This window comes from Amphiprion ocellaris, chromosome 4 (assembly GCF_022539595.1).
Source record: "Amphiprion ocellaris isolate individual 3 ecotype Okinawa chromosome 4, ASM2253959v1, whole genome shotgun sequence".
NCBI classification, from domain to species: domain Eukaryota; kingdom Metazoa; phylum Chordata; class Actinopteri; family Pomacentridae; genus Amphiprion; species Amphiprion ocellaris.
Window position 1 is genome coordinate 1,206,726 of NC_072769.1, and position 26,656 is coordinate 1,233,381.

General features: G+C 38.2%; 2 protein-coding genes and 2 non-coding genes across 12 annotated transcripts in view; 3 read left to right on the plus strand and 1 right to left on the minus strand.

Moving 5' to 3' along the window:
- Window positions 1-13,450, minus strand: part of lrba (LPS responsive beige-like anchor protein) — a 198,375-nt gene extending 184,925 nt beyond the window's left edge. For 7 of the 9 annotated variants that reach the window (XM_023262251.3, XM_023262258.3, XM_023262253.3 and 4 more), the window contains exon 1: window positions 12,567-13,450. In XM_023262251.3, coding sequence (XP_023118019.2) covers window positions 12,567-12,737 — 171 coding nt within the window. In that variant the 5' untranslated portion in view covers window positions 12,738-13,450. The remainder of the gene's footprint in view (window positions 1-12,566) is intronic. The other 2 variants (XM_035944418.2, XM_023262255.3) reach the window with 1 other exon arrangement.
- Window positions 13,451-22,145: 8,695 nt separating this feature from the next.
- On the plus strand, window positions 22,146-26,296 carry rps3a (ribosomal protein S3A). Its single transcript, XM_023262228.3, has 6 exons — window positions 22,146-22,294; window positions 22,956-23,059; window positions 23,414-23,601; window positions 24,974-25,182; window positions 25,721-25,830; window positions 26,129-26,296. The coding sequence occupies exons 1-6, from the start codon at window positions 22,233-22,235 to the stop codon at window positions 26,254-26,256; spliced, it is 801 nt and encodes a 266-aa protein (XP_023117996.1). The 5' UTR covers window positions 22,146-22,232; the 3' UTR covers window positions 26,257-26,296.
- On the plus strand, window positions 23,260-23,328 carry LOC111563263 (small nucleolar RNA SNORD73). Its single transcript, XR_002745673.1, has one exon. It is a non-coding gene; the product is annotated as a small nucleolar RNA SNORD73 (small nucleolar RNA).
- Window positions 25,884-25,954, plus strand: LOC111563264 (small nucleolar RNA SNORD73). The gene has a single exon (XR_002745674.2). It is a non-coding gene; the product is annotated as a small nucleolar RNA SNORD73 (small nucleolar RNA).
- Window positions 26,297-26,656: the final 360 nt, after the last annotated feature.

Here is a 26,656-nt window from a genome sequence, read left to right on the forward strand (position 1 = left end):
GCAGAAGAAAATCATGTCTATTACAGCAAATATGAGTTTAACAGAAAGAAACAACTTACATCCTATGTCTATGGGGTGTATATTTATGAGTTACAGCAAACTGCTTTAGGTATTAAACTTATTCCACAATTTTTTTTTGTTTGTTTCACTCAAACACCTGAAAAATATGGTGAGAATCCTGTAAATGATACCTAAGTGAGAACTAAAAAGCCTGCTAAACATCACGCCAATAAAAGATAACTGACAATCAGCAATATGATTACGTGTTGTAGATGAGTGAAGTGTTGAGAAAAGTGTTGTCTTAATTTTACCATTCAACAGGAATTAATTTATCTACTCCCATCTGCTACTGTAAATAAACCAAGCTAACCAAAGACAAATGTTTTATCCATACTGACATAGTCTTACTGATCTATGTGTCACAGTATGAGACAGACAAATTATAATGAAACAGCCGAATAGCACTACAATGTCATTACTTTGTGCAAACTACAATTTAACTCACAGCATAATTTTGTCATTGAATTAACTCACGAATTTGGAGGATGATGTTTCCAAAGCAAATTACATGATGTAAATGAATTACTTAGAAACCTATTTCTGTTTCAGTGACCGACATTACACCAATATAATGACCATAGGGAAGGAAATGTTGCTGCTGTGGTTTGTGAATCACTCTAAATTTTACACCACATAGTTGATAGTAGTTCAAAGCAAAAAATGTTTGACAGTGTTCTACTTCAGTAAAAAGAATGTTTTAAAAAAAGGCTAACTACAATACAACAATACATATGCATCCATGTAATATAGTCAACAGTTAATTAAGCTGCAACTCTGACTCATGCAACTTGGAGAAGAGAGATATCACATCAAATCTGCATTGAAAAACCCTCCAAGCTGCAGGGACAAAACCTGAAACTTTTAGCACAGTAAATACTGTGTTACATTTGATTCTGCAGTTTTAAATGCATGAGCTACATCTCTTATCTTAATCTCCACTGGCAGCACATGAGATGCTGATTCAGAGTGTGAAAGCAGGTTGAAGTAGAGGAAACATCAAGGGATCTGCAGTTAGGTTCGGCTAAAGGCCAGTTCTCTGCAGTGCAGTGAGGAAACGGCTGTGTTACGTATGTTCTTTTGGGGTAATATGTTTATTTGTGTGCTAATCAAATTGGTCCAGTCGCCTTGGTGAAACTCAATCTATGAGAATAATTCATACACTGAATTAGATCAGTTTAGTTTGATAAGTTGTGACAATTCAACGTGTTAACCCCTTATAAACAACATCTGAACCTCCCAAAAACCTGCAATAGAGATAAATGAACATCTAAATAGTGTTAGTATCTCATGTTTGTAAGAAATTTTCTGTTTCTCGCAGCAATTCACAGGTAATAAAACTCTGTCATCATCATTTGTACATCATTATATTAATATTTAATTCTTGTTTGAATGAAAGATGCATAATAAAAAACATAATCCAGCTGGCAAGTTAAGCTTCCTCTCATCCTCACTCAGTCTTCTTCATCAAGGACTCAATCCGAGGACAGTGAGGAAACAAGAGTTTTCTGTGCAGCTTTTAGTAGACAGCAACATCCCTCTATAATAATAATAATATAATAATAATAGTAATAATAATAATAATAGTAACAATAGTAATAATAATAACAACATTTTCTTTATGATAAGAGCTGATCCGATTAGACAGTAAAACGGCAGCTCTACGATACTAAAATTGAATGATTTTGTAAATAGTACGCAAAATAGAGGCAGGCTTTACCAGCAGCAGCTCTAAAGTTTAATAATATTTATTCATTAGATTAAAAATATTGTCTGTGTACAATGTGAATCAACACCAAGTAGTTCGGGTGCATGTCAAAAGGTGGTGAGTCGCCAGTTCGACTTTTCTGCCAAAAATATAAAAATGAATAAGTCTTGAAAACATACTCTTTTTTTTTTGCCTTTACAATTAAAGGATTGTTTCTGCTTCTTCATTTTTGCCAATCCAACAATATTCAACTACAGTCCAGAGTCACATAGTTGCATCATCCTTCAGCCTGAGCCTGAAACGGATACAAGCGTGACTCATCATGTAGTCTTTCACAAAATACTTATTAGGTTTTATTGAGAATATTTATTGTTTCTTTACTCCTCTCGCATCTGTTCTGTTCTTTCAGTAATAAACAAAATTGTCTATTTTTTTCTCTTGGGTATTTTCATTTACTGCTATTTAGAGGAAAACATTTCATAGTTGACTTATACACGGTTGAGATTCTGTGTAGTTGCCATCTTTTTAAAATGATGCTTTGAGACTGAGGACGTCCCATTTGGTAAATACAGCCTCCCCATCCTCGAGTCTCTTTGTTATATCTCGCTCTCACATCCTTGCTGAGGAGCTCAGGCGTGCAGAGGAGACACAAGTGAAATGCACACAAAGTGCACAGACCGGGCAGTAATAGTTTTCTAGGCCTCAAATTTACATTTTTATATCTACGTTGCCTATTTGAAACATCCCTAAAAGTTTGGTTGTTGCACACTAAATTAATATTTCAGGCCACATTTGCTCCAGGATCTTCTATCTGTCCACACCTAATATGAGCCACTAATCTGAAGGTCCTGTTCTATCTTTGCCATTCAGACTAATAAACGTTTGCACAGAAAGAATCCAAATTTCCCATTGGCACAGGTGCTTGGGCTTAGATATGTGAATTGGAGAGGGGCAGCCCAATAGCCAAGCGGTCAAGGTGGATACCATATGGGTACATACGACCTGAGCAGCAGATCTCTGGATCGATTCCCAGCCAGCTGGACCATCCACTGCATGCCGCTATCCTGCTCTCTCCTACTAATTATGTCTCTCTATTGAATAAAAGCAAAAAGCCCCCAAAAACATCTTGTATGCAGTTAAAAAGATGCAGAGTCTTCCCTCAGCATAACCCAGTTTCAACATATCAGTTTAATCTTACAAGCATTACCTGGATGATTTGTGCAGTAATATTATGAACAATTAAATTATCAGATAATTAAAGGCTAGAGGAAAGCACATGATCCCTTAAGAGAGGCAGAAGTACGTTAATCTATCCAATGACTAACACAGATCAACACATCACAAGCTGGGCTGCAACCAGAGCATGAATTAAGTGGAGGAAAGAAAAGAACTCTAAAACTAAATAATCACCATTGCGTCGGTATACAGAAACAGCACTGTTACGCAAAAGTCAATTAGTTTCAAGTGAAGCACAGTTGAATGCCATCAGCAAATAAGCATGAAATCATAAAGTTAGCAGGATGGCCAACATGGTAGGCAATTAATCCGTCTGCTCTGGAGCTCTGTTATACCTTCTGCACAGAAGAGTCTAAACAAGTGTCAGGTCAGAATCATAGCTGGCTCAACTCTCTCAGATCTTCAGCCAGGCTGTAACACAGCAAGAATCAGTTCAGTTTCTTTAGGCCCAGTGTCCTCTCCCAACCATAGAGCTGAAAACACACTCCTGACTTTACATGAGCCAGCAGTATCACTGTGATTGAATGGTAAATGCAATAGTGCTCTGGTAGAAGCTAACTGCAAATAGCATCATATTGGTAAATGTGCTGTAAAATCTACTAATTTTCAACACAACTCAATTAATGTGAGTGTACAGTAGTCTAGAATAGTCTGGCATCAAGCCTTACACTGTGAGAAATTCTAGCATAAATCTCTCATATTGAAAAGCAATGTTGCCACATAATGCAGTTACACTGGAAATAAAAAGCACACATTATCAGGCCATGCTGCATCATGCAAAGAGCGTGCCATTTGCCAGAGAGTATACATTTGTTTTATCTTGTTCCCTGTGTTTATAATTACAAATTAAATAACTGCCAACATAAAGCAAAAGGGTAGAGAAGAAAAACACAAGTTGGCATTTAGGCACTGCACTTTAAACCAGTTAATGTGGAGTGATCTCATTTCACAATCATATCTCTTTCCCTTGAGTAATCTTCACCACAGGGACTAAGGTGAGGCAGAAGTTTAAGGTGGCAGCGTAGAATTTTTTATTTTTTTACAGCATTTTATGTTGTGCATTAATATTCACACACTTTTCTCAGTGTGTAGCACTGAGACTGGGCTAGCAGGCAAGGAACATTAGCATACATGTATCATTACCCCCCCTACTGTGAGAAGACGTTAGCAGGCCAGGGGGCTAATATTGTTTCCTGTTGAGCCGCAAGCTCTGCTATAGAGCTCCTTGTGTCAATTTATCCACCATACCAGCACTTCAAGGTGGTAGTGCATTAGGGATTGGGAATTTTAGATCATTAGGTGAGTGCATGTCCTATCCAGTGAATGTACAACCTCTTTATTTAGACAAACAATGACCTTCACAGCCAAGGTCAAAGGTGAATTTATGCAAACCAGTAGTGTTGTGCTGGGGAGTGACTACAAAAGCAAAATATCTATGCTTTGGCAATTTTCTGGAAGTACTAACCACTAAGCATCAACAACAAAATACGCAAAGCTACAACAAACTGCTTTAGGCATTAAACTTATTCAATATTAGTTTTTTAACTTAAACACAACAAAAACATAGTGACAATCCTGTAAATGATACTTAAGTGAATACCAAAAAGACTGCTAAACATCATGCCATTAAAGATAACTGACAATTAGCAATATGATTATTTATTGCAGGTGAGTGAGGTGTTGAGAAAGGTGTTGTCTTAATTTCATCATTTAACAGAAATTAATTTATCCATTCACGTGTTACTGTAAATAAACCAAGCTAACCAAATGCCCATGTTTAATCCATACTGATCTATGCTTCACAATATTCAAAAGACAAATTTTGACAAAGAATAATACCAAGAAATTATTACAATGCCATTACTTTCCACAAACTACAATTTAACTCAGAACATAATTTTGCTGGGAAATCTAAAGGGTTTTAAACTGAAACATGCACAAACTGCATGTCTGGATGATCTACGGACATAATATCTCCAAATCTTCACACATCAAGAATCTAAACTCAAAAGTTCCAGCTTGAAAAGCCTGGAAAATAAAAAAGGCCGGTCGGGAAGGCATTCAAAAATAATGCTATTATCATCAGAATGATGAGTGCAAATGAGAAGCAAGAAGCCCCTAAAATAGATTAGCAATGGAGGTAAATTAAAAAATGTAATTTGGGTGAACTGGCCTTAGCTATTCGGTGAATGGTACAGCATTAGTCAACATAAAAAATACAAGAGAGTGTAATTGCCCCTGTGGCTGACTCTGGGGCACGGTTTAATTATCAGCTTGTTGGTCTTTGAGAGTCTCAACCAACAGTTCCTGTTCCCAGCTTCCTCCAACAGAACCAGTGGCATTCTCTCAAAACGCCTTTGTGAGCTGGCACTGTTTATAGAAGAAACAATAAGAGGAGAGATGTAGGCCAAGAGTAGACTTTACTATGGCCCCGTTTCCTAAAAACAGCCGAGTCACTGCCGCAGTTGCAGAGAAATGATTGAGGACTAGTTAAACTTTCACCAAACCCTCAGCACGAAACCATGTTGAAAAGCAAACTTAAATTTGGAATAGTTTCAATAGAGAAGTAGTAGTATCTGCTACTATTGATTTATCTTGATTTATCGTTTTGTCTGAAAGCTAAAAAGAAAGACAACAATATAACACAAAATTGACTTTTTCACAAAGTTGTGTCCTCTGGTAATAATTAGGATTTATTCTGACAGCTTTGAAACCATCGTTCAGTTAAACAACAGATGTGCTTTTGTCTATCCCTTCACACACAAAAAAACATCATGTCTGGTGGAAAATTTATTCTTCTCACATATTTACTAACTGTGCACACAAACCAATTAGTCGACAAATAAGTTCACAAAATCCAAGCAAATTATTAATTAGAATTGTGCTCACCGGGCTGGAACGTGCATAAACAATGAATTATTCTGTGCAGTGTGTCACAATTCTGTGACCACCAGCACAGTATAAACTTAATCCTGCAACAGCTGAGTTGTCCATATGTCTTATTGCAAACAGGAGGAAAAAACAAAAAACTCCTGGGGTAGTTAAGCACTAAACTGCCATATGGAATAAGTTTTGAAAACCACTCTGTCTAAAGACATGCAAACAGACATACTATGATGTCAATAGAGGTAGCTATAGTCACAATCAAGGTATTAAAGTAAAACAAAATACCATTGTAGAGATATATATCATATAGCTACCCACAATATTCAAGCTTGCACTTACAACTAAGACAAAATTTTGTGTTATGCAAGACATTACAGTCTCTTAGCTGACACACATCTCTTTCAAACATTGTTAAATCCTGAGGCCATCTGCCTGTTTGTCAACACACAGCAGACGATGAGGCATGATGGGTGCTTTATCTGATTTGCTCGAGGGCTCAACAATGACACACACACACACACGATACAGGTAAGCAGAAAACAGATATTCGAGTTTAGGGCCTTTTAGAAGCCAATTACCCCTCAAGCTCCAGCTGGCCAGTCAAACCTGTGTGTTCACCCTCAAGATGCTGATTTCACCGCTATAAATGTCAAAAAGATGTTACAGCAAAAACTGTGTAACGGTCACAAAAATGCACTCTTTATGGGAGATAAAAATTTCACTCAGGGGCACAACGAGCACTGAATCTAACGTTGAAAATAAAACAACTCATGCACTCAGGACTATAAACAGACTCGGGTCACGCTTGTTTAGACAACCGTCCTCAAGTGCTTCAAACTGCTTTCAGCTACAGCGGAGAGGGAGGAAAAAAAAGGTGTGACCGTGGAATTGGGCTGATGTGACAGATAACAGGGAGAAGGAGATAGGATTTCATTCATGTGTCAGATTAGAGGGCTCTTTGTTACCGCCAGAGAGGGCAAAGCACGCCTGGAGAGAGAACAAGGATCACCCTCACTCTTCTGGCACTCGTGCTGGATTGTGTGCGACAGAAAGGAGAGCTTGTGCGCTGCATTCCTGTCTGCATCATATGCACATAGGCAGGAATTTAAAAGGAGCTGCCTATCATTACTCAAATGACTGTGATCACTGCTTTAATGAGCCACATATTCAACCACTACATTTGCAATCACACAGAACACTCACACTTGAAAAAAAATAACAATTTTAAAGATTCAAAGGTCTTCAAAAATGACATGAATGGCTGTATTTAACTTTGTCTAACGCCTGAGGGTGTATTTAAATGCTGCCATCCTTAGTATCTAGTTAAGAGCAAAAATAGCCGACATCTGCTGATAGCAAAGATAAAGCTACTGAAATCAATTTCACGATTTTAAAGCCTGATACATTATAAATTCCAGAGCACAACTACTTTTGTTTTTTATGATTCTTCCCTGCAGTCATGAGTGAGAAAGGTACTGGGCAAACTATTTAAAGAAACACAGTATAGAACAATTAATTCCACATATGACAGACTATCTCAAAGGAGGATCCTCTGTGTCATCTTCAGAACAACAGACGATAAAGTGGGCAACGATTCACCATCAAACAGACGTCGCACATGCTCAGTCACACAAAGACGAAGCATGACATCTTAAAATAATACCCAACAAACTCAGTAAATCTGATTTGACTCTTTCGGTGCCAACAGAAGTGCAGAAGGCGTGAAATTTAGAGCAAAACAAGGTGCCTGATTTTCCCTTTGCACCTTACAAAGGAAACCAAATACAGGTGTGAAATATTTAAAGAGCTGAAACATTAGACCACTTTTAAGCTACAGCTGCAGCCTAATATGGATTTAATAAATTGTATTCTGGCATATGAAGAGACCTTTCTGCAAAATTAGGCCTTTAAATGTTTTTATTTAAAACTGAAACATCTTATGAATAATCATCAAACTATGGTTTTCAGGAATATATGAATCCCTTTGATTAATGAGGCACTAAGGCATGGATTTAGTTTTTAAAACCACAATTAAAAACAAAAAAAAAACACCACATTGATCTTCTAATGTGGCTTCTCTATGTTACAGGCATTCATTCTCTACTTCTCTGCACAAAAAAACAAAAAAATGCTTCAATGAAATGCTTTAGATTTGTAAAACAAATAAAAACAAACACATGAATGATGACAAGCATGTGTACAGATATAGCTTTGGGCTGTCCATAAAACTAGCAACAAACCCTATGACCTTGCATTCAGGTAAAGCCAAAGATACATTCCACACCACAAATTCACCCATCTCCTGTGTCACCGAACAGAATGAGCCAGCTTTTCTTCACAGAGAGTTGCCCTGGTCAGTCCTAGAAGATTATCTGGCCCAGTCTGTGTAAAGCAGAGGTGTGCCACGTATTCTCATTTCTTGTATTATCACTCTATAGTTACAGGATTATCATAAGGGCCTTAATGTGCCTCAGTTTCTTTGTTGTGCGTTGATGTTTCAACAGTCATGACGCCCTCGGAGGTGCCCTGAAACAAGACAATAAACTTTAAAGAGGGATCACTGATATTGCATGGGGGGAACATCTTTGTTTATCCATTATGTTTTATCATGTATTAAATCAACAGCCTTGTCTTGGCACAAACGCATACTTTCAATATTGTCGGCAAAACTGGTCTCAGTGTCAACCGAAAATCACATCAGCAGACGGTTGCATCAGTCAGTGATGTTTGCTGCAGACAACCCAAGTGAGAACTGACAGCCCAATCTGCAGCTCCCTGCAGCTTTCACCATATTGTTTCAGCTACATGGAGCAAAACAAAAACACAACAACGCTGCTTCCTGTAAAACTGTGGGCAGCAGCATACAGCACAGGGGTTCACACAAACTTACGGTATGCTACCTTCCTTTTTTTTTTTTTAAAAAAAAAAAAATGATAAAACCAGTGACTGCTAAAGAGAGTCAAACATTTACTGAAGCCCAAGAGACCCAGATATTTTTCTCAAGAGTTGGCACGGGGCTAAAACACCGGTGACCATTGGACTTAACTGACTGGAGGCCAGACGCAGGTCTCCAGTGGCTTCTGTGGCTTTGTTAAACTTTGTTTAGCAGTCGCATTGTGCCATGCAAGAAGCATAATGTATAATCTGTTTTTGTGATCTTGTGGGTTGAAAGCTGCTCAGTTTTATCTGAACCTGAGGTTTTCAGAGACAAATCTAAACAATGGCAAAGCAGGGCACAGTGTGAAGCAGGAGGAATATCAGTAGCACTGATTCTTAGCAGAATTGGCAGTAACCAGAAAACTATTGCTTATTACAATTTTAAAAGTTAAAAGGTGAAAAGATGAGTCAATAAAATCGTTTTACGGCTAAAACTGTGAAGCCTTGTGTTTTAAAGAATTTTGTTTTTATTAAAAGGTTTTACGGTTAAACTCTGGCAAATACCAATTAAACTGTGATTGTGTTTTCCATTTCTGTTTTTCTACTGAAGTTGTCCTTTAGACATGAACACAGAAATGAAAAAAGGTCTAATCGGGCAACATAAGTGAAAACATCTGTATTGCTAAATAATTAAAGCCATGTAGGTACTTTAATAGTAAACAACTACAAAGCATTGTGAAGATAATCCCCTTAAAGCAAAAATCTCTCTCTCCCCACATTGCTCCTGTGATGTTGTGCACAAACCTACAGTCTATTTGGTTCAGGAAAACCTTCAAGTGTGACACTGCCAGACTCGCACTTTGTTGTGAAGCAAAAAAATAAATAAATAAAAATGTATACAGCATGAATTTGATTCCAGTGCACTGGCTCTGTTTTAAACAAACAGACTGGTAGCCATGTGTGTCAGGTACAAACCAATGAGCCATGACAAGGCGACATTTTTCAGAAGCAAAATACGAGGATGTCTCTACATATAGTTATTATGTGGTTTTGTGCTTAGGATGCTCATCAACATAGACTTATTAGCATTTTTAATTTAAAAAAAACACAATATTGGACACCAGATTAAGTGTCAAAGGTTACTTATCACAAAGAAGAGATATGAAAGGAACTATCGTTCTACTCAGCTTCACTTTCACTTTAACTGGCAGCTATACAGCATGCGTGGAGTCAAAGCACCGAAAAAGAGGAAAATGTAAAACCTAGAGTGGTGAGGTACCCTACTTTGACTACATGAGAGACACTCTTCAATCCTATTTAGCAAATTTCTGACTCCAGGCAAAAACAAAGACACAACAATGTGCTGATTTCTTAAAAAAAAAAAAAACAACAACAAAAAAACAAGTGATGTTTACAACCCCAGCACACATGTCACAAGTCATCACAACCACTGCAGCAAGGACTTGTGACAAAGAGAGATAATTCTCTTGAGGAAACCATGTTGCATTTAGCCAAATGCAACGCAGCACTTGAGCAGGAGGAGGTTGCAAATGAGACGCTACCAAAAGAGAAGACTGGCGTGTGTGGTAAATCATTTAACGGGAGGGTGAGTGCACGGCGTCTGGTGATTGTAATGAAATGCATATAGCAGCATCTTTCTAAGCCCTAAAATGATGCTGACCACACTAAAAATGGCGGACAACAGAGCTACAATCAGACATTTCTGTCAAATCACACTGTTTGATTGAATCTCAACAGCTCATACTTGTGTAATAATGACTTTTCCACTTTGATCAAAACACAGCTTATTGGCAGCTTTCTCTCTGTAGACTGCAAAACCGAAAACACTACTTCGCTGTGACATTGCTTTCACATTTTCTGCTTCACAAGTCTGAAGTTCCTACTTGCAATTGCATGCCCCTCTGACTCTCTAATTAATAATAGCAGCAGACAGACAGAACTGTGCTGCAGACAAGGACACAAAAATGAAAGATTTCTATCAAACAGCTCCACTTTGGAAAAACAATAAATACCGCTTTAACAAAACATGAGTCGCTCACAAAGTCGACAAAGTTAGGATCATCTCGGTTATAGGATATGGAACAAAAGGGGTCAGAACTCAGTCACAGTGACACGGGTCAACACTAGAGCGGAAACAATACGTCAATGAATTAATCTTTGCTTCTTTTTTTTTTTTTTTAGAAAAAATTACAAATATTTGCTGGTTCTGGCTTCTCTGAGGTGAGAAACTGCTGCTTATCTTTGTCCTATAAGCTGATAAACTTCATGTCTTTAATATAATTTTAAAAATTCAAAGTCAATGCTGATTTTGTAAAACCAAATCAATGAATTTATCAGTTTCACAACGATTATGTCCATTTGTAGCTACAGGTAAATTGTGCAGTTAGCTTTCATCTATTCATCTTTTTGCCTGTAGACCTCAGTGTGCTTGGTTTGCTGGTTAGATGATGGATTAGCTTAGTGTTTAGCAGTGCTACAGCTTCATGACACAAGGACAGATGTTCATACTGCAATTCACTTGCCTCCACAGTGGGAGGTGGTGTCAGAGCAAACCAGATATGACTACAAACATAGATGACAAGCCTCCCTTTCAAAAAAAAAGACTCCATTGTATTGCCAGAGTGACAAAGCAGTTTTGCAGGTTCCACCTTCACCTCTCCTCCCTCCCTTCCTCCCACCTGACCAACGAAAACTCTAGTTGCTCCCTCCTTCATGCTAAATTGTTACCGGCAGTTTCATTCATTCTCACCGCAGGCACTGTAAAGTCACACCGTACCTCTGGCAGTCGAGGCCTATCGGCGGCGCAGACAGACAAAGCCGGATAAGTACCTTAGGGTGGCCAACAGGTAACGAGACAGATAAGACACCCACTGTGACTGACCTGGATGTGTCACACGAGGACTGACTGATTTGCTGCTGCAGCTTCTCTGCTGCGGTGATTCTGACATCAGTCATCATGTCAGACTAAATTATGAACTAAAGTGCATCTTTTTTAAAAAAAAAACTAACACTGATAAGCACATGTATAAAACAGTAACAGGCATGTGGAATCAGACACAATAAAAATGCCAAGTGAGAGACTATATAACATGTAATCTTATTTATCATTATAAGTTTATGTTAACTGCCAGTCTTTTCCCCCATTAACATTCTGTGACAGCAATAACAGAATTGTGGGTACATTATCCTCCATATCATAGCTGTACACATGTAAATTCATCATGTCATATGTGTACATAACCACATGTAAACTCACCACATCATAACTGTACTTACCCACATGTAAATTTCACTGTCATAATGTACATATCCACATCTACATGAGACCTTTATTATGATTTCTTTATTTTTGTAGCCCTGTTGTACTTTCTTGTGCTTCTTTCTGTATCCAGCTGCTATAATATGTGAATCTCTTCAGTGAGGGATCAATTAAGTTTATCTTATCTTATCCTGTCTTAAATAAGGATAATAGAAGGGTTTCTACACTGAAACTTTTCTGAGGAACCCCAGTCAGTGTTGCACAATGCTATACAATAAGCAAACAACATATCGTTTCATATAAAAGGGTATAAAATAGGGCATGTACATATGACTCAGACTTTCCAATGTGGGTTTAATGTATAGTTGCGGTGCATTTCTCAAATTGCTGCTGGATCATCAACGCCCATTTAATGCAAATGTGGATGATGTCAGACTTTTCCACACGTTCAGATGCCACAGTGGGTCCTACAGCGTGACAGTGCTATCTAGGGCCTATCCTGAGCTGCCATAATCAGCTTACCAGGTTGAACACCGTCTCCACAATGTCTCGGTTGGAAACTTCCCCAACTTCCACCAGGCCGGCCAGCACGGCGAATTTCATCCTGATCCCCCTGATAGGCACTCCGGGGTTGAGCGCCATGGCGCCCGGTCTCCCGTCCTTCCCATCACCCGCCGCCTCCTCGCTCGCCATTGCTGCGGAAGGACGGGGCAGGTGGCGTTCACAGGTAAGGCACCTGTTCACCTCCCGACGGTGACGGTGGAGCCGATGTCGGGGGAGAAGAGAAGGGAACCTATCTCCCCTTCCGCTGAGTTGTTGTCAGTCTACAGGTACATAAGCGACACGTTTCCCTCCCCATCCAAAGATTGAGCCTCGAAAGTGGGTTAAAAAGAGAGAGAATTAATTGCTGGTTGACACTGCAGGCTGGAAATGTCACCACTCCTCTGCCCTGCTCCGTAACTTGATAGCAGACGGCTGGATTAATGCTGCTAAAAGCCGAGAAGAAGAGCAAGTCCGCTGCAGGTAACAAAGGCAGACGCAGGTGAGGCACAGTTCGCCCTTTTACCTGTTTCCTCCGCCGCTCGGACAAACGGCCAAACGGGGCTCCGGTGACTTTAATATCTCCGCACAGCTCTGGAAGTTGCTATTGTCACTGAGTCCACACACTTGACAGGTAGCGCGCTTGGCGGAATCACACACACAAAAAACTCACAAAACTGGAGAGGGGCGAGTCCGTCGGCGGCTCCGGCGGAAGTCGACGAAGCACGGAGGGTCCGCTCGGTGCTCCCCGAGAAACTCCGCACACTTGGTTAAATGGCAACGTTGACCCAGCTGCGCCGCATTTGCTTCCTGATCTACCCCGGTAGCTTCAGCTCGTCACCGCCATGACAGTGTAGCCGCTGAGTGAGTGGCGCATGCGCAGTGGGAAGCTCGGGAGCCGTGCTGCTCGGTGGCAGGTGTGTCGCTCAGGTGGCGGTTCGGCACGACGAACCGGGATTCGTTAAAGTCTACAGACCGACCGTGTGAATCTAGTGACTGAGATCACGACTAACCTGAGGGGGAAGACATTAACTGTTTCCTCGAAGTTAATTTCAAGTATAATACAGTAGATACTGAATGGCATCCTCTCAGTACTCTCGTTAACATACTGTATGAGAGAGGCTGAAATATTAGGAACAATATTATGTTGTACCCTAGAGGAAAATTTTACTGCTCAAAGCTTGTTCTTCTATAGCTTATTTCCTACACTGGAAATAAAATTAAAGGATTTTTTTTAAATGTAAAAATCAAAAATTACAAAAACAATTGTCCATACAAACAAGCATTAGGTGCATTATATATGTGAGTGTGTGTCATTCCAGAATTGGAGGACATTTTATGTCCCATCCATCAAATTTCAAATAATCCATTTACAAAATACTAAAACATGCAGTTGTGTAAATTTACTTGTCCTGTGACCAAATCTTTAAAAAAAAAAAGAGAAAAGAATGTTTGAAAATATTTTTAAAAATGAGTTACAAATGAGTCTGAAGTTCCCCCTGATAACCAAAATGAATCTCAAAGCAATTAAAATGAAATTTAAAAATCTCCTTTTTTTGTTATTATTTTTTTCATTGATGTGTCTTGTAATTGTAGGGGGAAAAATATTCAAGATAATATTTGAAATAATAATTATTATGCATAGAAAACGGGTGTCCCACAACAACCCTGGTACCACAACCTTTTTAGCTGAAGAAAACAGTGAATCACATGATACGTTGGAATTGACATCAGCAAACAGTTTTCCTAAAGAATGGGTAGAGCAAAGCTATGCTCTCTCTTCTGTTTTTCGTATTTTCATAACATCATCAGCCATGACTGAATGTCTCACTCTACCTCATGAAACTCTGTTATGCATATTATCAGAATAAGACTAATTCTTTATGCTTTTTTCTTTACTTTTTTTACATAAGTAAGTTTGTCCTCTTGGTCAGCTGTAACAGCTGGCTCAATAGGTAGCTTCTACTCCTGAGAAAAAGCTAAAATTAACATGGATTGGCAACACTGTTACTGTGATTAGAATGGGGTTAGCAAACAACAAATAAAACATGGAATAAAAATGGTACCATTGATGTGTAAGCTGAGACAATCAAGCCTTTGACAGTTTGTTGCCTATTATTAATGAATATGTAGCAGAAAACTGTAAAAGAGAAGATTTATTTTTCAAAAATTTTGAAGGCCAAATGTCCTCCAAAAGGCAATTACCATAAGATGAAAAATTAAAAATATTGTATTCAACATTTAAAAAAGTAACTTTGTGGGCACCCAGATAGCTCAGCTGGTTGAGTGGATGACCCAGGAACAGGGGCTATAATCCCCGACGCAGCGGGCCTGGGTTTGATTACAGTTCACCCATGGTCCTTTGCTGCAGGTCTTCCTACTTTCCTGTCTGCCTCTCTACTAACCTGTCCAATAAAGCCAAAAAAAAACTTTTAAAAATTTAGCTTTGTGCAAAAAAAATCTATGTAAAATGCATCTTAAAAGAACATTTCCTATGACAGAAGTATTGCACAAATATTGACCAAACTGTCAAAAATGAATACTGTTAAAGGAGATCATCCTTGGCACCCCAAATTCTTCCTCGTCTGACCCACAGAAAACCTACCCAGGAATTAGTCTGATTCTTAGACCCTGTGAGCATTTACAACCCTACCTTCATTATAAATCTGGACCAGATACAGTACCTAACCTTTGTTCTAAACCTGCAGCATTTGAAGCCTATGAACTAACTTATTATGCACAATGCAGGATCACAATACATTACATATACAAATATATATATATATATATATATATATATATATATATATATATATATATATATATTTTTTTTTTTTTTTTTTTTTTTTTTTTTAAATTTACGGGTATATGAATAAATAATTGATCAAATGATATGAATATGCAACATTTAAGAATTGTTTTTGACAAAGCCATTTTAATGTGTTTTTTCTTTGTAAAGTAGAAGCACATTAAATACAATTTTCCAGTTACATAGGAAATTAAAATTAAAGTTACTAAAGTTAAACAATAAATGCAAGGTTCCTCGAGTCAAACACGTCACAACTGAAAATATTTTGCTGGTAACCACCAGAATCTCTGTTTGGCTGATACAGTGCAACACAGACAGTAACTTTCAATGGAAAACTCGCCAGCATTTCCAAATATTTTACCAGATTTTAAGGTTGAGCATTTGATAACAGTCTGATGACTACTAGGAAGATATTCCTTCTGTAGCATGTCTTTAAACCTCAGTTAGTACAGCACTCATTCAGGCATGGCAAGGTCACTGTAGAGCTTCATATCATGACTTTCTAGAATTATATTGTTTTTTTTAAATTATTTTTTAATATATATAAAATAGGTTTGATGAAATATTTGGAAGACCTCTCGGTATAATTTGTATAAAATAAAGCTCATGTGCAGCTCACATGTAGCTCCACTGAGAAAAACTGGATCTATTTGTTTAAGTTGGCAATTATCTCCTTTAACTCTGAAGTATGACTCCAGTTGCTTCTTGTTCTTCTCCTTTCTCACCTATACATATATACTTGTGAGCAAACTTTGAGCTGTGAGAGTTATGTCTGGGACTTTACAACCTTGTTAATGAACATAAAGCAGAATTATCACCTTCCTCACAATGAAAACAAAAATGTAAAATGTATAACCTTCATAGAAATTAATTCAGTCTAGTTTCGGTGGAGAATTTTTCAGATAATTTTAAATTACATGCTTTAGAAGACGAAAATTAGCAGAGTCTGTTGTCTTCAATCCACCAAGAGTTTTATTGTACACTATGCAGACAATGCAAACAAGCCAAGCTGGTCTTGAGAGCAACTACAAACTGTCACAGAAAGCTAAATCAGGTTAATAAAAATATAACAAGTACATGCACAGAGGTTAAAGGAACATTGTTTCACTTTGTTCAGTAGTACAGAAAGATTGAACCATTTTGGGAAGTTGTCAGAGTTACATATGAGAAGAATATTTCAGAAAGAATCTCACTGGATCCTAAATTGTTTCTACTTGATTTGTATCCAAAAGATCATAACTATTATAGAAATAAACAAATATTGACGAACCGCTTTGCAAATGCTAAAAGGGAATAGCTCTGTTTTGGAGAAGAACTCATGGAGCAACTGTTGGACACTGGATAGGACAAATGATGATGAGCCTTCAATTGGATAGAATGACTGAGACACACAAAGGGGGGGAGTTTGGAGAACCTTTGTTGGATGGCAATCTATTTATTTATTTATTTTTTCTATGAAAACTCACCCTTAGTCATGTGCTAACATACTTGCACAAGGGTTTTCTAATCATCATTTAGCCTTTCAACACCATTAGCTAACACAATGTAGCATTAGAACACAGGAGTGATGGTTGCTGGAAATGTTCCTCTGTACCCCTATGGAGATATTCCATTAAAAATCAGCTGTGTCCAGCTACAATAGTCATTTGCCACATTAGCAATTTCTAGACTGTATTTATGATTAATTTAATGTTATCTTCATTAGGGCAAAAAACTGCTTTTCTTTCAAAAATAAGGAAATTTTTTAAGTGACTGCAAACTTTTGAACAGTAATGTGTATTTCTAGAAAATAGTAAAGATAATGTTGAAAAAAAGCCGTTACAGGATATAACTCATATAAAACTCTTTCCTCTGAGCAAAGTGCATTATTGGCCCAACAGTGTTTTATAATCGCCTCATTCATCAAAAACATATACCATCTTTGTTCAGCCTATCTTGTGTCATGAACATGTGGTTTTGCACCATGTCTGCTTAGCAAACAAGATGCCGCATGCACCTCACAAAACAACCTCAATGTCATACAGTTCACACATAAACCTTCTTCATATATTCAGTTTTTCAACCTTCTGGTCATTTCTCATCATTATATACAGCTTATGTGCTTCAGTATTTCCATACCCACTGTAAACACAAGGTTCAGATAGCCTAAATGATTATACACTTGATTACTCTTTTCTGGCAATAACGCTGAACTGCTTAAGTGTTCCTAATACAGTGCTTGATTAGTATATATCTCTACATTACACTCTGTTTATATTGAGTGTTTATTGTATTTTGAAACCAAACTTTCTAAGCCTGGCCGCAGTTTTTCTGTGATTTGGCGAAATTAGTTAGAGCATGCACACATGAGCACAATTAAAACTAAAATAAGAAAGACAAGGACATCCTCTATGAAGTGGTTACAGGATTATGTAATAATGCAGGACCAGGTTGATACTGTATTTTAGCAGTGCAAATTTGAATTTCACATTACAAATAGAAAGTGACACACATACACAACCTGGGGCTGTTTGGGCTCCCAGGCCCAGTAACGGTCCAGTTTCTTCATTTGGTAATCCAGCCTTGATTCTGACTCATGTTTCATCATCCTTACAGGGATATAAAGGCAGTAGTGGCAGTAATGGGCATTTACCTAAGCACTGTACCTGAGTAAAACATTGAAAAATATTGCACTTTCTACTCCAATGCATTAATCACACTGCTACAGATATGCAAACTAAGAGATTAATAATAAGATGCGCTGTTATAAACCGCTCTATTGGCAAGGTCAACACAGGAAAAAGCATCACAGCAGCACTGTAGGCTGTAGATGAGCAAAGTCATTTAAAACAGAAGATAGACTATTGCATATTCTATTTACATGGGAAATTAATGTTACTAAACATAAACAATAACTGCAAGGCTTCACCTTTTAATGAATTATCACTGGTCCTGCTGTCTTTAATCTTATGTAAAGGACCTGAATACTTCTTTCACCAGTATAAAGGAGACAGAGCCCACCAGAATTAAGTCTCTCTCTCTTTGGCTGATACAATGCAATACAGAAAGTAACTTTCAATGGAAAATTCACCAGCATTTCCAAAAATTTAACCAGATTTAGATAATAGACTGTTATGGAAATATTACTTCTATAGTTTGTCTTTAAATCTCACTTACAGAACTCATTCAGACATGACAAGGTCACTGTAGAGCTTCATATTGTGACTCTTAAGTATTATATTGCTCTAATCTCCTGCAGCATCACTGCAATAAGGAACTTGGCCCCTTCTGGGAGTAGTTAAGATACAGGACAGGTTTTACCTACTATGACATTACAAAGCCACACCACCACATCACACATGATCCAGAGGCTTGAAATGCATTCAGAACACTGTTTTTCTGCAGCACAGCGGCACACTGACAGATAGATGTCTGCATCCTCGGGCACTGGAAACCAAACATTAAAGCAAAGTGACAGCTCTGCTTTGCTTGCCTTTTCAAATCCCCACCATCGCCTCAACCAAGGATACATGAAATGTTTACATAGCTGCACAGATGAGCGGTCCCTCATGCAGCCATGTTTATTATTGCGTGAAGAAAATCTAATCAAACACAGTCTTTAATGATAATGTACACTTTAAATGTATTTTAAATAATCCCCATATTTGATAGGATCTGTCTTCCCATCTCTCCGCTCATACTGGTGACTTCATGTTTGCTCTGCAAGATATATGAGCAGCTATAAGCGTTGCCACAGAGGCAGCTGGCGTCACTGTTCCCGCTGACCTCCCAGTAAAATGTAGCTGAGCCCTCAGGACGCTGGGAGTCATGGAAGCCAGCAGCACCACCCATGAGACGCAGACTCTGTCTCTGATTTAATGACCTGAAATCCGCAGACTTGTTCACTGAGCCCAAAGGTAGACTTTCTTAAATAAAGCACTGAAAAGCTTTTACTGACCTTTGAATTGAACGTGAACCATGCCTTGTTATATTTCTAACTGGGCTTTTTGCAGATAATGAGACTACAAATTTGTGACATTCGCTGGCACTGTACTCATCCTTTTCTGTCTTGCTGCCATCCTGTTGGAACCTCTTCGAGGAAGATCATCATTTCTGTTACTAATTTAGTGTCAAAGACAACAATTAAATTGATGAGCCCCTGGTACGAGCCCCAGCTATATCGAACTAAAGCTTGAAAGGTTCACTTTAAACACAGTGAAAGCAGAGGAAAATGCATTCATGGGGACAAAAGACATTTCCAAATACATCAACCATGTTATTAAAGGCAGAAACTGAACCTTGTTGCTTGTGTAAACAACACAGCAGATGAAATATAAACAAATATCATTTGGCTCATGAACAAGAAGACACCGAAAAAGCAGTTGCAGTGTTATATGTAGCCCGGTGGTTCTGAATGTTATTTATAAGGTCTTAGCATTTTAAGGCAAAAAGATATGAAATGTCATTGATGGCAATACCAACTGCATTGAAGAATAAGAAAAATCCCGGTAGACATATTAGAGTGTCTTTGAATTTTCAAGATATCCTTGCATGCATGAAGAAACTGTTCTATCCTGCACATGACACATCAAAAACCACAAGTCTGCCTGCGGTTACTGCCTGTCTACTGTTGCAAACACAGTGAGCCTGCAGATTGTTTTAATACTTCAGTAGTTACCTGAGTACAGCTAGTTAAAACAATCAGATAACTGACAGTTATTTTGTCCATCTCATTCATATCAATGAAAGCAATTAAATGCAGCTCAACACCACCACAAACTATAATTTTCAGGATGATCAAACTGCTGAATCACCACCTCTAAGCATGAAGTTTCTGACAGTAAAATTTATTACCAGGCTGTTGTATTGGGCTGCATCTGTTTTGGGTGTATTAAAAGCAACTGAGTTTATTTCACCAACAGACAAAATTCCTCTCTTTGTTACAGTAATAATGTGGGTGTATGTCAGGCTACACACCTGCTTGACATGTTAACACACCTAGAAACTAGTTCTTCCTGTTCAGAGATCAGGATGATCGGCTTTGTTTAATAATCCAAGAAATTATTTTCCTAACTGGTTCCATTAATTTACAAGAAACGCCCACTCTAACATAGAAATTAAAACCTAAATTAAATGAATGCATGCAACCTATGTAAGGTTTAAAAATAACACCAGTATTTGTACTTTAGGTGGCGATCCCATTGAAAGGGTTTCCTCTTACAAATACCTGGGTATTGGGGTGGATGAAAAATTGTCTTTTAAACAACACATTGAGAATTTAGTAAAGAAGTTTAGGATCATGCTGGGTTTCTTTTATCATAATAAGGCCTGCTTAAATCTAACAGTCAGAAAAACAATAGTCCAGTCAATGTTTTTAAGTACTTTAGATTATGGGGATATTATTTACATGCATGCTGCCTCTACGTTATTGCGGCGGCTGGACTCTGTATATCACAGTTCCTTACACTTTATCACTGACTCTCCATTCCATACCCATCACTGTGTTCTATACGATCTCATTTCCTAGCCTTCATTAAGCATAAGGAGACAGCAGCACTGGTACATCTTTATTTACAAAGCATTACTGGGCAAACGTCCATCGTATTTAGGTACATTTCTTTCACCCATCAAAAACTTCTATGACTCTCGCTCTGCTAGATGGCTGCGCTTACAGGTACCCAGGATTCACTGTGAGCTTGGCAGAGCAGCTTTCTCCCATAATGCACCTTGGTCACGGAACCTCCAAAACACTTTAAAGCTCAGTGATTTTGTCTCCCTGAATCAATTCAAAAACTTGACACAGGAAAATGTAATCCATGTGTGTAACTGCTTTTCTTGATCTGTTTTTTTTTCTTTTTCCTTCTTTTGTTTTTGTTTGAACCTGTTTCAATATTTCTTATTAATATATCCGAATTGTCTTAATTGTTTTTATATACTGTGAACATTTTACATTCTCTGAACAGGTGTGCTGTCTTGGCCAGGTCTCCCTCAGAAAAGAGATTTTTAATCTCAAGGGACTTCCTGGTAAAATAAAGGTAAAATAAATAAAATAAAAGTATTAAAGACTGCAATGGTTTGTGTCTTGCAAAGAAAATAATTCCTTAGTAATCATCACTGAATAAACTGGAAATTATAGCTTGGAAATATTTAACTTATTTCACGTTATAAACCATCATTCTCAATTTATTTGGTTGAATTTCCCTTTACAATTTGCACACAGTGATTTGTTTTTGAATTTCAAAAACTTTTTGAATTGTTTTGGAAAAATTCGGACATAGACTAAACAGATTCCCCCCCCCCCCCCCCCCCCCCCCCGGTTTCTACGTTAGCTACTTTTCACAATCAGCTCTCTCTTGTTATTTGTTAAAATCTACATTCTTCATCATATACATTTAAATCTGGATGTGTGGCCAATTTGGCACTCATAAAATCAAAGGTACTGGATTTTGAGTTATATTATACATGCATTGCTATATTCATACATCACATTAACCACCTAAACTAAATTCAGTGGTGTCTGTTGTAATATTTGGTTAATTAATTCATCAACTAATGCATTTTTTAAAATTAGATTTAGAATATTGCATTTGCTTATCAAACTTTAATAAATAAAAATGAGTGAAACTGTGGAGGAAATACTTTCATTTGTGATCAGGCAATTGGATATTTACTTGCTTACAAAAATAAGAATGTATTTGTTTTATTTCGTTGTGAGCCTGGTGGATGAGTCTTTTACCAGCAGAGGGAGCCAGAAGAAATCACAAGGCCTCGCGAGATAAGACAAATCTCACGACTTCGGTCGGTCTCTTTAATTCTCGCGGGATTTCCGATTTCCTCCTCTTTCACTCCCTGTAGCCAACATGGCAGTCGGCAAGAATAAGAGGCTGACCAAAGGCGGCAAAAAAGGTGCCAAAAAGAAGATGTAAGTAGTAAATTTACACATTGTTACACGAAACAGATTTAGGCTTTTTCTCTGGCGTCACTTTGGAAGAAGAAATGTGACGGATGAAAACGATTTTGATTAGATGTTACAGGGCCGGTGCTCGTCTCATCGTCGTCAGCCACTATGGCGCTGGATGGAGTTGTAACACACCGTGTCACTTTAGTTTGTGCTACGGCATTTTTTGACAGTTATAGTAAACCACATCTCCATATATCACTTCGAACATTCTATAAATGCTAATAAGGCGTTAAAATAATAGGATTTGGCTCCACAGTTAGGGTCAGTAGCGTTACATGCTAACGACTACTAAGTGTTAGCATGCACTTAGCCGAGTTTACTGAGCAACATGGTAGCCATACACCACAGTTTTGCCTTTAATAATATAGATAACGGGCTAATAATCTCAGAAATCGGTAATATTGACGTGGAGCTAGAAGTAGGGTTTTCATGGTACTTGTTAATCCGAACAGTGTCCTTAAACAGAAGGTGATTAGCTGGTTGGAGAGCAGCTAGTCTTGCCTGATCTATAGCTCGCAAGCATATGCACGTCCTCCAGAGATTTGGATGATGCTGTGTGTTGTATTTACTGGATTGTCATTTGTGTCACAACCTTGCCTTAATACCTGTCGTTCTCATGCAGTGTGGACCCTTTCTCCAAGAAGGACTGGTATGATGTCAAGGCACCAGCCATGTTCAACATCCGCAATCTTGGCAAGACCTTGGTCACCAGGACTCAGGGAACCAGTAAGTCCTGCATTTACTCAATATGTAGGACCTTGTGTGAAAGATTCCATTAGTAAAGATGTCACATTGTTTCACTGACTGATAAATGAATGAGACTCTGTATAGTCTCACTACAGATTAGGGTTTTTAATCATGTCAATATATTTTCTAATGATGTCCATCTAACAGTTACGCTTGGATACTCCTGGTAATGCAATGGGAATGTATGATGACAAACTGTTTCGGTCCCAGATGATGGCTGCTGATTACTTACGAGATCAACTGATATTCCCATTACCACCATTTAATCAGTCAGTACAGAATTATTACTACCTTTGAGTCCGTCACTAATTTTTACATGTGTTTACCACCTAGGAATCGCCTCCGACGGTCTTAAGGGACGCGTGTTCGAGGTGAGCCTTGCTGATCTGCAGAACGACGAGGTGGCTTTCCGCAAGTTCAAGCTCATCACCGAGGACGTTCAGGGCAAGAACTGCCTCACCAACTTCCACGGCATGGACCTGACCCGTGACAAGATGTGCTCCATGGTCAAGAAGTGGCAGGTAATGATTATGATGATTTTCTGTGAGTAGTACTGGATGTCTTTCCAAAAAACTTCACTGTAGCTCATGTGTTACTTTAGTTTTGGCAGCAAGGCCAAATCCGTTTGACCCATATTATTTACCTCTCAAACTTAAGATTCAAAACTTGGTTGTGCCTGGAAAATTTGTAGCTTAAATACTGGACTTTCTTTGCAGAGTTGCCACCAGCTGCAAACTTGTACAGAGAAGCTTTTGAATACTACTGATGGGGCATTGCTAAATGAAGGCATGGGTCGGTGCAGTACTTTGCTAGAAGAAAACAAGAATAATTAAATGTTTTGTGCCGTTGAGCCATACACGTTGAAGAGATTGTTTTGTAGGGGACACTGACTGGCGTGTATTTTTTTCCATCAGGTAAATCTTTAGATGTTTCATTAACATTGTAGTGACAGTTGTTCAACAGGAGATGCTAATGTACTGTGTATTTGACATAGTTTGATCAAGTATTTTTGGACTATCACATTGTGCTATTGTAATTTTTATTGTCCAGCTGCGGTGGAATTCATCAACAGCAAAATCTGAAATATTGGCAGTAAAAGTTTTATTTTCATGTTGGGTCTTCTAAAGCAAAACAGAATGGTTGTGGCTTGACTCTATAAGTCTATGAAACCAGCGCAAGGCTACAAAACCTTTTTTGGCTTGCAGCTACATATTACTCTCATTGTTGTTTAATTGATCATTTTAAAAAAATAATATTTTGATTTATAAAATGTTGGAAAATAGTGAAATATGTGGACCAGTGTTTCCCAAAGCAAACACCCTCAAATTGCTTGTTTTGTCTACAACCCAAATATATTCAGTTTGTTGTAGGGGAACGGGGAAACCAGAAAACAGATAAATGCTGTGGCTGTAAAGAAGCTGGAATTGGAGCATTTTGGCCTTTTTTCCCTCAAAAATATATTCGAAACAGTTAGTTGATCAACGTGATTTTGCGATTATTTTGATAGTTGACAGCTAATTAGTTAATCATTGCAACTTGAATTTTTAAAACTTTTGTATACCTATTGGGTATATGTGTCGTGTATTTGTGATTTCTGTTGAGTCCGTCTTGAAATACAGTAATCAATACTTAAAATGAGTTGTAAAATGTTTTTTCCTTAGAATATATAGGTTAATTTTAAACAATTTTTATTTACAAGGCATTGCATATCAAATCTAAGGTGAGACTTTATGCTAGTGCAGCCTGTGTACAGATAGTGAAAAAACATTTTGAGTGAAACGGGAAATGTGGAGAGAAGCAGGTCAGGGAAACATGAATAGCAGTAATTGAAAGGTGGCAGATTTAAGCAAATGAAATGATCCTAATCAGGATTGATTTAATCTTTCCACTCAGACCATGATCGAAGCACACGTGGATGTGAAGACCACTGATGGCTACCTTCTGCGTCTGTTCTGCGTGGGTTTCACAAAGAAGCGCACCAACCAGATCAGAAAGACCTCGTATGCCCAGCACCAGCAGGTCCGTCAGATCCGCAAGAAGATGATGGAGATCATGACCCGTGAGGTTCAGACCAACGACCTGAAGGAAGTGGTCAACAAGCTGTAAGTCCTACACTGTTCTAGCATCTTTGAATGAGGATTTATGTTAGAAATATAACTCAGTTTGAGATTAATGCCAAGACTCCAGTGCTAGTGGTGGCCTAAATGCTAAACAAGATTTTGGATGTGGATAGATTTGCACGCGCCAGCCTCTTTATTAGAAACACCTGTGAAATGTAGTTACATACAGCATCTCTTCCACAAATTGTTAATGATTAGCTATCAATAAGGTGGATAAAACATTAGGAACACTTCTAATGCAGTCCAGCACGCCACCCCCACTACAAGCTATGTTATATACATGAAGACAATCGGCACCTTTTTTGTTGTCAACAAAAAAATAAAATGAAGATCCTTTGTAAAGCAGAATACATGTTTGAGCAGTTGTATTGGATTCCATTATATTTCACATATACCTACTAAAATATCTTGACTTTCACCGGTTAAATAGATGTTAAATGGTGTAGTTTTGAATTGCTTCGGTTCGGGCTGGAGGCGTTTCACCCTGTAGACTAATGTGTTGTGTCTTGTGGTACTCCAGGATCCCTGACAGTGTTGGCAAGGACATCGAAAAGGCCTGCCAGTCCATCTACCCTCTGCACGACGTCTACGTCCGCAAGGTCAAGATGCTGAAGAAGCCCAAGTTTGAGTGTAAGTAAAACACAGCAGTATCACTTAGCTCTTCCTGTCTTTCTTTTTGTGGGAACACACGATGACAAACTGTTTCGGTCCCATATGATCCCCTGATTACTATCTATTGAGATCAGCTGATGTTCCCTTTCACATGACAAAATTCTGTAGTTTTTTTATTGATGCGTAACGATATTGCAGAAGTTTGTTTCTTAATTTGCATTAAGACATTTTTAACTTTTAAAATCGAGATTCTTAATTCCCAAAGAACTTCTAGTTATTCAGCCCAAGTTAAAAAACTTCCTCTTCTCTTTTGCAGTGGGCAAACTGATGGAGCTCCACGGTGAGGGTGGTGCCGGCAGCGCAGCAAAGGCATCCGGTGACGACACTGGAGCCAAGGTGGAGAGGGCTGACGGCTACGAGCCCCCCATCCAGGAGACAGTCTAAAAACACCCTGACAGATTTAATAAAAAATGTAAATGACCAACACACTGTTCCGGTTTGTTTTTGTGTCTGCAATACAAGGAATACATTTAGTACTCGTGTAAGGTCATGATACAACAATTACAAAACTGAAGAGACTTTACGCAGTCAGTTTGACTAGAAAAGATTTTTACTATATTTATATTGCAAAATGTTAATTTTGTGAACATGTTTTTCCCATATGGGTACCATCAGTACTGACTAGCTGCAGTATTCAGTATGAAGTACACACTATAAAATGCACATAATTCTACATTTTACTTGTTTATTCGAATAATATTCCCCTTAATACATCGGCTTATGAAGTGAAAGTGGATGCGGTTGGGTATTGACCACATTTTGGAGATGGTGACTATTGGGTGGA

What these genes read in the sequence shown, in the direction of transcription:
- rps3a (XM_023262228.3), top strand. Translation starts at nt 22,233, where the DNA reads ATGGCAGTCGGCAAGAATAAGAGGCTGACCAAAGGCGGCAAAAAAGGT. An exon ending in CCATGGTCAAGAAGTGGCAG is followed by an intron (nt 23,602 to 24,973) that starts GTAATGATTATG and finishes CTTTCCACTCAG; the next exon opens with ACCATGATCGAAGCACACGT. An exon ending in AAGGAAGTGGTCAACAAGCT is followed by an intron (nt 25,183 to 25,720) that starts GTAAGTCCTACA and finishes GTGGTACTCCAG; the next exon opens with GATCCCTGACAGTGTTGGCA.